This window comes from Carya illinoinensis, chromosome 15 (assembly GCF_018687715.1).
Source record: "Carya illinoinensis cultivar Pawnee chromosome 15, C.illinoinensisPawnee_v1, whole genome shotgun sequence".
Lineage (NCBI taxonomy): Eukaryota > Viridiplantae > Streptophyta > Magnoliopsida > Fagales > Juglandaceae > Carya > Carya illinoinensis.
The window spans coordinates 13,294,904-13,307,718 of record NC_056766.1 but is presented as its reverse complement, the minus strand read 5'-3'; the positions used below and the strand labels follow the sequence as shown (position 1 = coordinate 13,307,718).

Here is a 12,815-nt window from a genome sequence, read left to right as displayed (position 1 = left end):
GGTTTTCGGATGTGGGCCATTTTCTAGGAAAATGGCGATGTTGGTTTTCGAGGCATTGATCCATTTTCTGGGATAATGGCGAGGCTTGGTTTTAAGGATATGTTTTTATGGGCCAAATGGGTTTTTGGCGTGCGTGGTAAAAATGTGGTTTCGCGGGACATGTGCTTTGGCTTTTCTTGCATCCATGTTGTTTGAGTTTTATATGTTTTTATCTAGTGGTGTTTGGAGTGTACTTACCTGCGGCACCATTTTTGGTTCCGTAGATTTTGGTGCAGAGATCGAGGAGGAGGAGGAGGAGGAGGCTGAGCCCGAGGACGCAGCTCCGCCAGGGTGCTGAAGTTTATGTTTTGTATTTGATATTAAATTATATTCGTGTCTTGTAATATTTATTTATGTATGTTTTGAATAGCTTTGTATTAAACAAGAAAAATTTTGGTACTTAGTTATTGACTTGCTTTTCGCTGCGTATTTCTCGTGCACATTCGCCGCTTATACACACACTTGGCACACGTCGATAGGGTGATGACCCGTGATGTCATCATCCGGACGTCTCGATTTTCCTATGTCTGTGCATGGGGATTTGGGGGCGTCACAACATGCTCATCAATAAATGTATTCCTTCTATACCAAATCCTCCAAGCAATTGCTATAAATATGGACAACATCTCCTCTGAACCACTCTCTTGAGCCAAGTTTGACAAATCCCGAAAGGAAATATTAGAATCCACATTACCCAGTTGAAAACAATATTCCATCCATCCATTTCTCACATTTGAACATTAAAACATGGCATGAGTAACATCTGCTCTAACTCGAGCACAATGCATAAACTGGTCATCCTCCAACACATGTTTCCTCTTCAAATTTTGAAATGTTGGCAGCTTTTCTTGACATGCCTTCCATGCAAATATCTTCTTTTTTTTTGTTGTAATTTCAACTGCCACAAACATTTCCAAAAAGATGTCTCGTTTCTTTCCCTTGAATGCTACCCCATTGCTTGGAATTGTCTTTGTTGTAGCACTCTATATGTACTCTTAAGTGAATAAATACTATTCCTTTCATGAACCCAAAACAAAGAGTCATCTGAACTTTTAGAGACACGCATCTTTAAAATTTGTAGAACCACATTTGGATTGAATAGAGCTCTGAAAACTTGAACTTTCCACCAACTTATATCCTTGTCTATTAAAGACCGGACTCTTAAATCTTCATCAATCTCAATAGGAGCTTGATGGATATCATGCATATTAAAATCTGAAATCCATGGGTCCTTGAAAACTCTAATAGATTTTCCATTACCCACTCTTCACCTACAGCCTCTTTCCAAACATTGAACAGAATCCCTAATCCCCTCCCAAACATAAGATGGATTAAAACAAACTTGGTCGTCAAACAAACTTGTATTAGGGAAATACCTAGCCTTATAGATTATGCATAATAGAGAGCCCTCATTTTTTAGAAGTTTCTATCCCTGCTTAGCTAAGAGAACAAAATTAAATAGTCTTAAATCTTTAAAACCCATACTTCCTCTAAACTTTGAATCATAAAGCTTCTCCCAATGAAACCAATGAATTTTATTTCCCTGAGACTGATTTCCCCACAAAAAATTAGCCATCATCATCTCTAACTATAGCACAAATACTTGAAAATAACAAGCAACTCATAGCATATGTCGAAATGGACATTGCTATAGCCTTAATAAGGACTTCCCTACCCCATTGTGATAACAAATTTCCTTTCCACAGTATAATAGGGTAATTATAGTAATACTAATCGAAAATCATCTAATTATGATAGGATAATTATTAAAACGATGATAATAATGAATTAAGGAGAAGAGAATTACAAAACGTGGTGCCATGTAACATACGTGCGGCTGCACAATTAATCTCAGCGCGCACACATTAAACATTAATTGAATGTGTTTCTATATATATATATATATATATCAGATGGTAAAATCCTTAACGAAGAAAGATGTCTGAAGAATGATAACGTTTGCCCTCTTCCAAGAAAAGTTATTCTTAGTCTCCCCTAACTGTTTAATTACGGGCAGATATATACATTTATATACATTGTAACAAACCAAGTTAAATTGGGTTCGGCCTTGGTAAACTGAAGAATTACTTCCATGATGGGCTCATGTTATGCAATTTTAGTATTCTAATCTCTTTGTAGATGGGCCCTGACTCTGTTCTTGGGCCGATAGTGTAAGTTCGTCTGTGTAGGTGGTATGGTATTTCAGTACTGGCCTCGGGCGTTGGCCCGGGGCCTTATGGTGTTTTACCATATGTATTGGAGGGAGACTGGGAGTTGCTTGGGGGGTTCATTCTCGAAAATTCTAAGAAATCGTATTGTTCTACGAACCTAGAGGTTTGGGTACCTCGAATGTCCCTGTTAACCTTCTCAGTGAATGAAGCTTACGAGTATTTGCTCCCATTATCATCCAAGCTTTACACCAGTTTGCTTATACACGTTACGGCCTGCAGATTAGAGTTATTATATATATATATATATATTTATATATATATTACATAGATATATATGGATAATGTATATGTATAAGAGACATTTAATTTAAATTCCAAATCATGTACTTTTAAATGAAATTCATTAAAGTAATCATTCCTATTTTAATGTCACAGGTGTGCTTCTTAATATTAGAAGATAGATAAGCATAGAAGAGGTGAGAGAACCTCTACCTTCTCTCTAGAAAACAAGCCCGGAGTTAACGATTTGAGGGAGGTGGGAGCCTCGGCTCCTCCCTCCCTCCTCTTTCTCTCTCTTTGTTTCGGTTTTGTGTTTGGGTTTCTTTTTTCAGTGGTTTATTGTGTGTTTAGGTATGAGAATAAAACTGTTGGCCAATCTCAGGGGAGTCGAGTGGCACAACCAGGCTTGGCCTCCGTGTTTCTCAACCATAAATCACTTTTAGATGGGGAGTTTTCACGATGAAGGTGGAGGAACTTGGTTTCGTCTGGCCGTGGTTTGGGTTGCTGAAAATTAAAGATACAGTCCGGTGTCCCTGACTGTTTGGCAGAAAGGATTATAAAAACAAAAACCCAGTTAGGGGTGTTTGAGGGGCATACGGGAGGTGCCTGAAAATGGTCTGCTAAGGGAATGCGTTGGAGGCTTTACGACGTGAACGGGGTCAAGTTAGCTGGTTCTAGGAGGCGATGGTTTCTGTGGGGTTGGGGTGCTTTTCTGTGGGGTTATGGTACTCTGTTTTATCCATGGAAAACAGAGGTTTGTTCGGGAGGCATGCCAATGCACATGAGGGGGATAAGGTGCCTCTTCTGGGGCAGCGCTTGGCTGTAACTCACGGTGTTTCCTCACGGATGATGGTCGGAAAAGGGGATCGGCGACAGTGCTAGCTTTCTGTTTGGTTTCTGTTTTAATCTGAGTTTGTCGTTATCTTTTCGTTGTTTGTTTAGTCCGATTTTATTCAGTTTATTTTCAGTTGTAAACAAAGGTTATGGTGATCGCAGAGTGGGGTAGTTTTTGTGTGTCTGGAATAAAGCTCTCGGTGGCTCTGCACATGGGGTCCGAACGAAGAGAAGGAGGTTTGTTTCACCTCTGGGCTTCGGTGCATGAACGAAGGTGAAGTTGTGCAAGTGCATGTGAGAGGTGATGGCGACGGGGCTGGCTTTCCTGGGCATGGGCAGCTACGGGCATGGGCATGGAGACAAGCACATGCAATGGATGATGTTCTGTTAGTGGAGAGCACGCCGTAGTTAGTGGGCTAGAGTTAGCTCAGAGTAGACGGGGCAGTTGTGTTGTTTTTTTCAGTTTTTCTGGGTTTTGTTTAGTCTGGGAATAAGTTGTTTCCGGTGGCCGTTTGTTTTGGAGCTGTTTTGGTGCGGTTTATGGTGCTATCTGGGGGCAGCAGGTCTTTATTGTGGAATCTGTTGCATTCTGATATTCTGTTTTGCTGCACGCCGAATGCACGCCGAGACAGTTGCAGGACGAGGCAGGAAGAGGCGCTGGGATGGTATTCTGTTAGTTACTCTGTCATGTACGGGTAGCAGGACAGTGAGGTCAAAGTGGGGAGAATTGGTTTTTTGTTTTTGTTTAGCTTTATTTCCTAAATAATTTGAAATAGTAATTCCCTATTCTCTTTTAGAGGAGAAGGGTAGTGAGTCTCTATCCTCCTTTGGAGGATGAGAGTGGAAGATCCCCCTCCTCCTTTGGAGGGTGGGGGTGGAAGGTGTTCTCATAGACAAGTCGAGATGGACACTTCTGTTTTTACAGAGTCTTCCATCTCAGAAGGGCTGTGTCGTTCGAGAGTTTTAGAAGTTTTATAGACAATGCCCGGCACAATGAAAATTGTGAGCGGGGGGACTTATAACGGATATGTAGTTGGCTAGTTAATCGGGATTTGTACTCGGTTCTTTGGTTACAGTTGTAACTTCCTTCATTCATGAATTGAATTGAAGACTATTTCAAAAAAAAAAAAAAAAATGTCACAGGTGTGCTAGGGGTAATGGCCTTGAAGAGAGGGTGGTGCTATATTGCATAAGAAGAGAAAATAAAGGCTGGAAGGAAGCAACGAGATTAACGGTGGGAAGAAAAGAAGTTAATTATACGGGGTGTTTCGGGATTTTACAGTGTGTAAAAGGGCATCTGTTTGTGTGAAGTGAAACGGTGTGTTTTGATTAAGTGGAACGGTGAGTTTCATAAGTAGAAGTTAGAATGCGTTTTATTTTGTAAGAGTTGCGTTTGATTCATCGAACTCAGTCTGCAAGTATAAGAGCAGCAGAGTCCATGCATGTAGATACTTTTTGATAAATAAGAATCTTGAATTCTTGGAAGTTGGGGAATTCCTTGAAAATTCCCGGTTCAGGTTCATCATGGAATCTGAAGTTTAATGACTTGTTGGTTGCGTAATTCTCATGGTGTGATTGCTGTTCTTAGTGTTCTAAGTTGTTATTAACAAGCATTAGTGGTTCTTGGTGGTTCTTGATGATCAAGAATGTTACATTTAATTTGTTGCGTAAGACTTAATTTATACTCTATTCGTTGATTTCCTTGCTTCTTGATTCTCCATTCTCTATTAATTCAGAATTGATTTTTTTTTTTTTTTTTAATTATCATTGAACAATTTAACATCACTTCAAAAGATGATCTATGATGTTCCGCAGATTGGCATCGATCCCTTAATCTGATGAAAACCGTCTAAACTTTAATAATTGAACCCTTAGAAATGTGGTCTTCATTATTTCAGTTGGTCGATCTATGAGTTAATGTCACATGATGTCAATGATCATGTTAATGTCGCAACATAACTTGTTTTAGGCAATAGTCATTAACATCAACGAGAAGCTGCAGGCTGCATATAGTCATTATTATCCACAGCATGAGTATAATGACCGAAAAACATTACTGGTTGTTAAGGTTGCATCAAACATGTGGCATGCATGCAATTTTGCAAAAAGTGCTTACTTATGATGAAAAGTGGGTATTCGAGGCTAGCTAATACACTTGAAAGAAATATGATTTTCCCTTATTATAAAATGAAAATCCATTAAAGGTATGATGTATGGCTGTCTATAAATTTCTCTTTCCGTATAAGCCTATATCGTGTATTTCTAGATCTTCTTTTCGATTAAGATCCATTCCTCAAAGAAACATCTGTAAGAAATTATGATCCCCTCCATTGCAATTTTGATGATTATCCAATAAACTAATTATTTGTTTACAATACGAGATTTATGCCAAGAATATTTGGACAATGATCTTAACATGAAACACATGAACAATATTATATATAAAGTGAACATAATTAATCTTCTCTGAAGTTTTCTCAGGTTCCAAACAGACGTGTTTTTTTTTTTAAAATTCACATATTGCATAAGATATATATGCATCACTAGAACACACTCCTAGTTATAAGCAAATGTATACTAGTTATTCACACATAAATTATTTAATATGAGGCCATGCTCAAAGTACTACACATGATATACTTGAGTAAGAAGGCGTGGAGTGAGAAGGATTTCGAGTGGTGTTGCTTTAACAGAAGAAAGTCCAGCTTTCTCAACCATATCTACTAGTTCAGCTGTTGGGGTTGAAATGTCAAAAGCATGCAAGAATGTAGCAAGTGTAAGTTGAATTAGCTGTAACCCAAGAGAGATTCCAGGGCAAACTCTTCTACCACTGCCAAATGGTATCAATCCAAAATTCTGACCCCTAACGTTGATATCTTTATGGGTAGTAAGGAATCTTTCTGGACGAAAATCTGTTGGATCTTGCCACACGTGTGGGTCTCGATGGATCTTTGATAGATTAACAAGAAGACGTGTGCCAGCTGAGACATGATAACCAGCAAAAGTACAATCTTCGCTAGACTCGTGCGGCACCAAAAGTGGGGCTGCAGGGTATAAGCGCATTGTTTCTTTGATGACAGCTTGGAGATAAGCTAGGTTTTGTATGTCTAAATCCTTCACTTGCCTTTCCTTGCCAACCTGGAGGTCTAGTTCTTGTTGGACTTTCTTTAGAGCCTCCCGATTGTTAAGAAGTAGAGAGAGAGCCCATGTTAGGGTCACAGTTGTTGTATCTGAGCCTCCTAAAATAAGAGTCTACAAAAGTGGTAAAAGTAGAGATGAATAAGAATATCCCTTTAATGTCATAGTCAAGTGGGCGAGTATCAAGTATAAGGAAGTGCATATGTACATATATGGAGATTGAGATCATGAACTTGGATTTCTAAACTTTTATAGTCACAAATTGCTACTTGTAATATAAAAAACAAACAATATGCTTAAACATTGAGGGGAGAGAGGAGAAATCACACTTTCAAGTACTAATTGTGGGGTCCTTTCCTATATATGATACTACCAGAATATGAGCTAGTTATAACCTTGAGCTGATCCACGGAATGCCAATGCATATGATATTACTAGACATCACTAGTGGATAATTGATTAATCATATTGGCTAACCAAACACTAATTAATGATCGTACCAGGCAAGTAGCTTTGGTTACTGTATCAGCATCAAAATTGGAAATTTCTGTGTTATCTGTGACATTGGATAGCATCACATCCATAAAGTCCTGGTGTCCATTCTTCACCTCACTCAAGAGATTTCTTTGTTTATGTTCTTCTAGCAAACCTTTAAGCATATAATCTATTTCTCTTGCGACTTTCTTCATAGCCCGTTTGTCCCCACCCAAGTCCAACCACCTTAAATATGGTAAGGCATCTGATACCACAAACTTTCTGAACAACATGGAAATATCTTTCAATACCTTCTGGTATTGAAGATCAATTACTTCATCCTCATCCTCAGTGGCAGCCCAAGCAAATCGCTTCCCTACAACCATCCTAAGCATAGTGTTTCGCATAATCTTGTTGAACCATCTATTCATCTCCACCAACATGAGCTTGTTGTTATTGACTAGGAGTTGATATGTTTCTTTTATAGCTATGTTTACCTCCGACTCTCCAATGTGCTTGAACATCTCAAGGCGTTGATTTGAAAGCAAATCAAGCGTGGTTATTCTTCGAACGTGATGCCAATAGGAACCATAAGAGCTGAAAGCGAATAGGGCATAGTTATAGCCCATGAGTTCTATTGCCATAGCTTTTGGACGGTTGGCAAAGACTTTGTCTTTGGTAGTAAAACAATCTTTGGCTATCTCTGAATTGCTGACCAGTATAGTTTTATGCACGCCCAACCTGATGGTAAAGATTGGTCCATACTTGTCAGCCATATAACCCAAGGTTATATGAGCAGGTTTTGACCGTGCTAATAGGTGGAGATGGCCGACCAAAGGCCATGCACCACCAGCTTCTGGTGGAAGTTTGCTTTGAGGTGCAGTTTTTTGGGCTTTGCTCTTCCATAATAGAAAGAAGATAAAGAGAAGCAAGCAGGCAAAGATTGAGAAGGTTTGTGAAACCACCACACATAGAGAGGTGGAGATATGTTTCATTTATAGAAGATTACAACCCACGTATGGCTTTACATGAGAAAGGAAATAATATTACAGAAGGAAATAAATTATACAAGAATATTACAGCATGGGTCAACTATTATAAACAAGGAAAGAATTGCTAATCATTAGGAGAGGATTCGGGAGTATCCTCAACACCCCCCCTCAAGCTAAGCGAGGGATTGAAGCACACGCAAAGCTTGGAGCGAAAGAGGAGGAAGAGTGGTCGAGAGACACTCTTGGTGAAAATATCAGCAATCTGTAAGGAAGAGGGAACATGCTGGGTGCGGATGGTGCCGGCAACAACAAGTTCACGAAGAAAATGATAATCCAAATCAATATGTTTCGAGCGCTTGTGAGAAACCGGATTAGAGCTAAGGAATATGGCACTCTTGTTGTCACAAAGTAGAAGAGGTGAAGCAGATGAAGTGACATGCAAGTCTCGAAGAAGATGTTGTAACCAAAGAACCTCAGCAGCAGTGGCGGCAAGGGCACGATATTCGGATTCACAGCTAAACCGAGAGACAGTAGGCTGTTTCTTCGCACTCCACGAGACAAGATTGTTGCCAAGATAGATGGAATATCCTGACGTGGAGCGACGAGTATCTGGACAACCGGCCCAATCAGCATCAGAGTAAGCAGTAATATTGGCGGAGGCAGAGGCTGTGAAGGAGAGACCGAGGTGAAGAGTGCCCTTGACATAACGAAGAATTCGCTTAACCGCCTGAAAATGATCCGCAGTAGGAGCATGCAAGAACTGACTGACTGAGTTGACGAAGTGAGCAAGATCAGGCCTGGTGATAGTTAGGTATTGTAATGCACCAACAAGAGAACGATAAAGAGTGACATCAGAGGAGAGACGCTGTCCAACAACCATGGGAGTGGTGACAGGTTTGCAGTCCAAAAGCTGAGCTCGAGCAAGGATGTCACGTGCATACTTGGTCTGGCTGAGAAAGAGACGGTCGGAGGTAGTGGTGACCTCAAGACCAAGAAAGTAACTAAGGGAACCCAAATCCTTCGTGGCAAACTCGGCATGAAGCTGACAGATGAAGGCACGAAGAAGAGAGTGATCACTGCCAGTGATAATAATATCATCCACATATAAGAGGAGATAAATAAGGTGCTTCTGACGATGAAGAACAAATAAAGAGGTATCAGCACGACTGCAAGAAAACCCAAGCTTAAGTAGAAAGGAACTGAAGCGGTGGAACCAGGCACGAGGTGCTTGCTTTAGTCCATAAAGAGCTTTCTTGAGCTTGCATACATGGCCAGGAAAGCGAGGGTCGACATAACTAGGGGGTTGCTCCATATAAACATTTTCCTGCAAAACACCATTAAGAAAAGCGTTTTTGACGTCAAGTTGGCGGAGAGGCCAACCGTGAGAAATGGCAAGAGAGAGTACAACTCAAACAGTGGACGCCTTGACCATGGGGCTGAAAGTATCAGTATAGTCAAGGCCTAGGAGCTGAGTATAACCCTTTGCTACAAGACGAGCCTGAGACGGTCAATGGATCCATCGGAGAGATATTTTGTCCGGAAAACCCACTTAGAGCCCACAATATTTGTGTTAGATGGACGTGGCACCAAATCCCAAGTATGATTATCATGAAGAGCTTTGATCTCATCATCCATAGCAGAAAGCCAAGCGGGATGTTTGGCAGCAGATTTAAATCCGCGAGGCTCAGAGGAGGAGAGCAAAGCATGAAGAAGACCCGAGGTATGCTGGCTAAGGTAAGCAGGATGACGTGGCCGGAAAATGCCTACTTTAGCACGGGTTACCATCGGATGTGAGGAAAGAGGTGCAGCGGGAGCTGGACATGCTGGGCTCGCGGACGGACCAGGCAGAAGAATGGAGTCTCGCTGAGCGGGAGAGTCACTGTCTAAAATAGATGGAGACTCATTTGACGAAACCTGCAAGAACTCAACAGATGGATCACTACAGAGACGACAATTAATGGGCCCTGTCTGAGCAGTAGAGTCGGATAGAGTTGGGGAGGGCAGGGAGGCAGCAGATGATGATGGGTTTGGGTCACGACGAGGCTCACTAAAAGCAGAGTAGTCCAGGGCAGTTATGGGTCGAACGGGAGAGTTAGGAATGAGGGGAAAATGAGTTTCATCAAATCGGGCATGGTGAGTAACATAAATTTTGGTGGTGATGGGATCTAAGCAACGGAAGCCTTTGTAGACGGGACTATACCCTAAAAAAATACAAGGTATACTACGGGGAGAAAATTTATTTAGAGCATAGTCGCGTAAGCAAGGAAAAACCCGACAACCAAAAGGATGAAAGTTTATGTAATGAGGGGTCTTACAATACAAAAGTTCGAAAGGAGAGGTACCACCAAGAAGCGGTGCAGGCAACCGGTTAATGATGTAGGTCGCAGTACTGAAAGCGTCAACCCAGTAAGAAACGGGAATACGTGAATGAAATAAGAGAGCCAGGCCCATTTCAGTCACGTGACGGTGTTTGCGTTCGGCACGACCATTTTGGGATGGTGTATAAGGGCAGGACATTTGGTGATGAATCCCAGTGGAGCGAAGATGAGACTGAAAACGTAGACTACGAAATTCAGCACCACCATCACTCTGAAAAATTTTAATTTTGCAAGAGAATTGATTTTCAAGAAAGGTTTGAAATTGGAGAAAAATGTCATAAAAATCAGACTTTAACTTCATGGGATAAAGCCAAGTAAAACGAGAATGGTCATCAACAAAAAGCACGTAATAGGAAAAACCCATTGTTGATTTAACAGGGGCCGGACCCCAAATATCACAGTGAACAAGACCTAAAATTACATTAGATCGAGTGTCATTAGTGGAGAAAGGAAGTTTATGACTCTTTGCAAGTTGACACGTAGAACAAAGAGAGGGATTAGGAAAAAGAGAAGTAAGATAAAGCTGTCCTTTTTTATTCAAGAAGGAAATAACAGAAGGTTTACATGCCCAAGACGTGCGTGCCATAAGTCATACGATGCCGTAAGAGCAGATTTATTGAGGACAGAAAAAAAAGCATGATTGCCGCTTTCCAGTACGTAGAGGCCACCATCACGTTTTCCGGTTGCTATCACCTTGCTTGTGGTTCGGTTCTGAATGACAAAAGAAGAATTAGTGAAAGTGACTTGTAAGGGAAAATCAGTAGTCAATTTACTGATGGATAAAAGGTTTTTAGTAAGACGCGGGACAACTAAAACATCACGCAAAGGTAAACCAGAAAAAGAGTGAGAAGTGCCAACGTGAGTGATCGGTAAAGATGCCCCATTGCCCACAACAACACTATCCTTACCAACATACTGCTCAGAGGAGTCCAATGAAGCCGAGTCTGGTGTCATGTGAGCAGAGGCACCAGTATCAAGGTACCAATCAGATGAAGATCCATTGGACAGAGAACAAGAGCTGTGGAAGGCCTCGACAAGCTGTGTGGAAGGATCCGAGTGGTCATAACGGTTCCTTCACTTCTCAGCCGTATGACCTTCAGTTTTGCAAATCTGGCAGCGTGGATTATAGGGACGCCTGTTACGATTAGAGCCATGGGATTGGCTGTGGCCAGTAGTGCCCGAAGTTCCATGAGAACCACCGCGAGATTGACGGTTACGAGACTGGTTTCCACGTCCAGAGGAGGAGCGGGTGGCTGTAAAAGCTGCAGAAGATAAGGAGTTAGATTGCAAAGAGGTTTGAAAAAGAGCATAACTGTCAGCCAATGGAACCAGATCATGGAATGGAGGCAGCGAGGAGAGCGCCAGCTGAGTGGAGGAGAAGCCAGCAAATTCAGTGCCAAGTCCACGTAAAAACCAGTGGGATTTGTCAACTTCATCCACAAGGCGTCCTATGGCCAGCAACTGATCACAGAGAGATTTGAAGTCTCGGGAGAACTCAGCAACAGAGCGGGACCCTTTCTTCATCAACTGCAACTCATCTTTGATCCGAAGCTCACGTGTCTTTGATCCGTGACTAAAAACACGCTCAAGAGCTAGCCAAACATCACGGGAGGTGGGAAGACCAACAGCGGCAGCCATGGCTTCTTCAGAGAGAGAAGAGAGAAGGAGGCTCAGGATACGCTGGTCTTTGGCTTTCCATTCCAGGTACTTGGGGTTGACGGTGGAAGAACCATCAATGGTGGCAGCAGGCTTTGGCAAGGAGCCATCAACGAAACCAAGGTAATCTTGGCAATCAAGAAGAGGAATGAGTTGGCTCTTCCAAAGCAAATAGTTTGTGGCTGAGAGTTTAATAGTAACCATATGGACCATGGTATTGAAAGAAAGGGACTCGGCAGCCATGAGAGGAAGGAAAGAGTAGACCAGAAAAAAAGGATGTTAATCCGAAAAAATACCGTCTGATACCATGAGAAGGTTTGTGAAACCACCACACATAGAGAGGTGGAGATATGTTTCATTTATAGAAGATTACAACCCACGTATGGCTTTACATGAGAAAGGAAATAATATTACAGAAGGAAATAAATTATACAAGAATATTACAGCATGGGTCAACTATTATAAACAAGGAAAGAATTGCTAATCATTAGGAGAGGATTCGGGAGTATCCTCAACAAAGATGGTAGCCATGATATAAGTCATATTAAAGGTACTTGATGAGTGATATTGAAAGAGCATATATAATTTCCTTTTTGGCTGTACGTGGTTGTGGATGGAGGTTGCGGTGAGAAGGGCATAAAAATAGATACGTGCGTGTGCATGTGCCAAATGGAGTCTTAATCAATGGACGTTGCTATAGCTACTGAGGAGCCTGGATCACCTAGTTTTGTTGTGTTCTAGAACAATTCAAAGCCGGAATTAGGGTAGTTTTAAATTAACGCCAAGGACTGCCATCTAGGTTGGTTAAAGTTGTAGTGGATAGAGCTAGCCTAGCTCTATGAAGTTATATACCG

General features: G+C 41.4%; 2 protein-coding genes across 2 annotated transcripts; both read right to left on the bottom strand.

The window, feature by feature from the left end:
* Positions 1-5,782: 5,782 nt before the first annotated feature.
* Positions 5,783-7,930, bottom strand: LOC122295911 (cytochrome P450 CYP82D47-like). Its single transcript, XM_043105186.1, has 2 exons — positions 6,962-7,930; positions 5,783-6,575 (listed from the first exon to the last, which is right to left on the bottom strand). The coding sequence occupies exons 1-2, from the start codon at positions 7,928-7,930 to the stop codon at positions 5,949-5,951; spliced, it is 1,596 nt and encodes a 531-aa protein (XP_042961120.1). The 3' UTR covers positions 5,783-5,948.
* Positions 7,931-8,051: 121 nt separating this feature from the next.
* Positions 8,052-9,239, bottom strand: LOC122296686 (uncharacterized mitochondrial protein AtMg00810-like). The gene has a single exon (XM_043106488.1). It carries the CDS (start codon positions 9,237-9,239, stop codon positions 8,052-8,054), a length of 1,188 nt encoding a protein of 395 aa, XP_042962422.1.
* Between the last annotated feature and the right edge of the window lie 3,576 nt (positions 9,240-12,815).

Excerpts from the sequence above, each read along its gene's own strand:
- LOC122295911 (XM_043105186.1), bottom strand. The coding sequence starts at position 7,930 with ATGAAACATATCTCCACCTCTCTATGTGTGGTGGTTTCACAAACCTTC. Across the intron at positions 6,576-6,961 it reads TAACCAAAGCTACTTGCCTG|ACTCTTATTTTAGGAGGCTC; the intron begins GTACGATCATTA and ends CCACTTTTGTAG.
- LOC122296686 (XM_043106488.1), bottom strand. The coding sequence starts at position 9,239 with ATGGAGCAACCCCCTAGTTATGTCGACCCTCGCTTTCCTGGCCATGTA.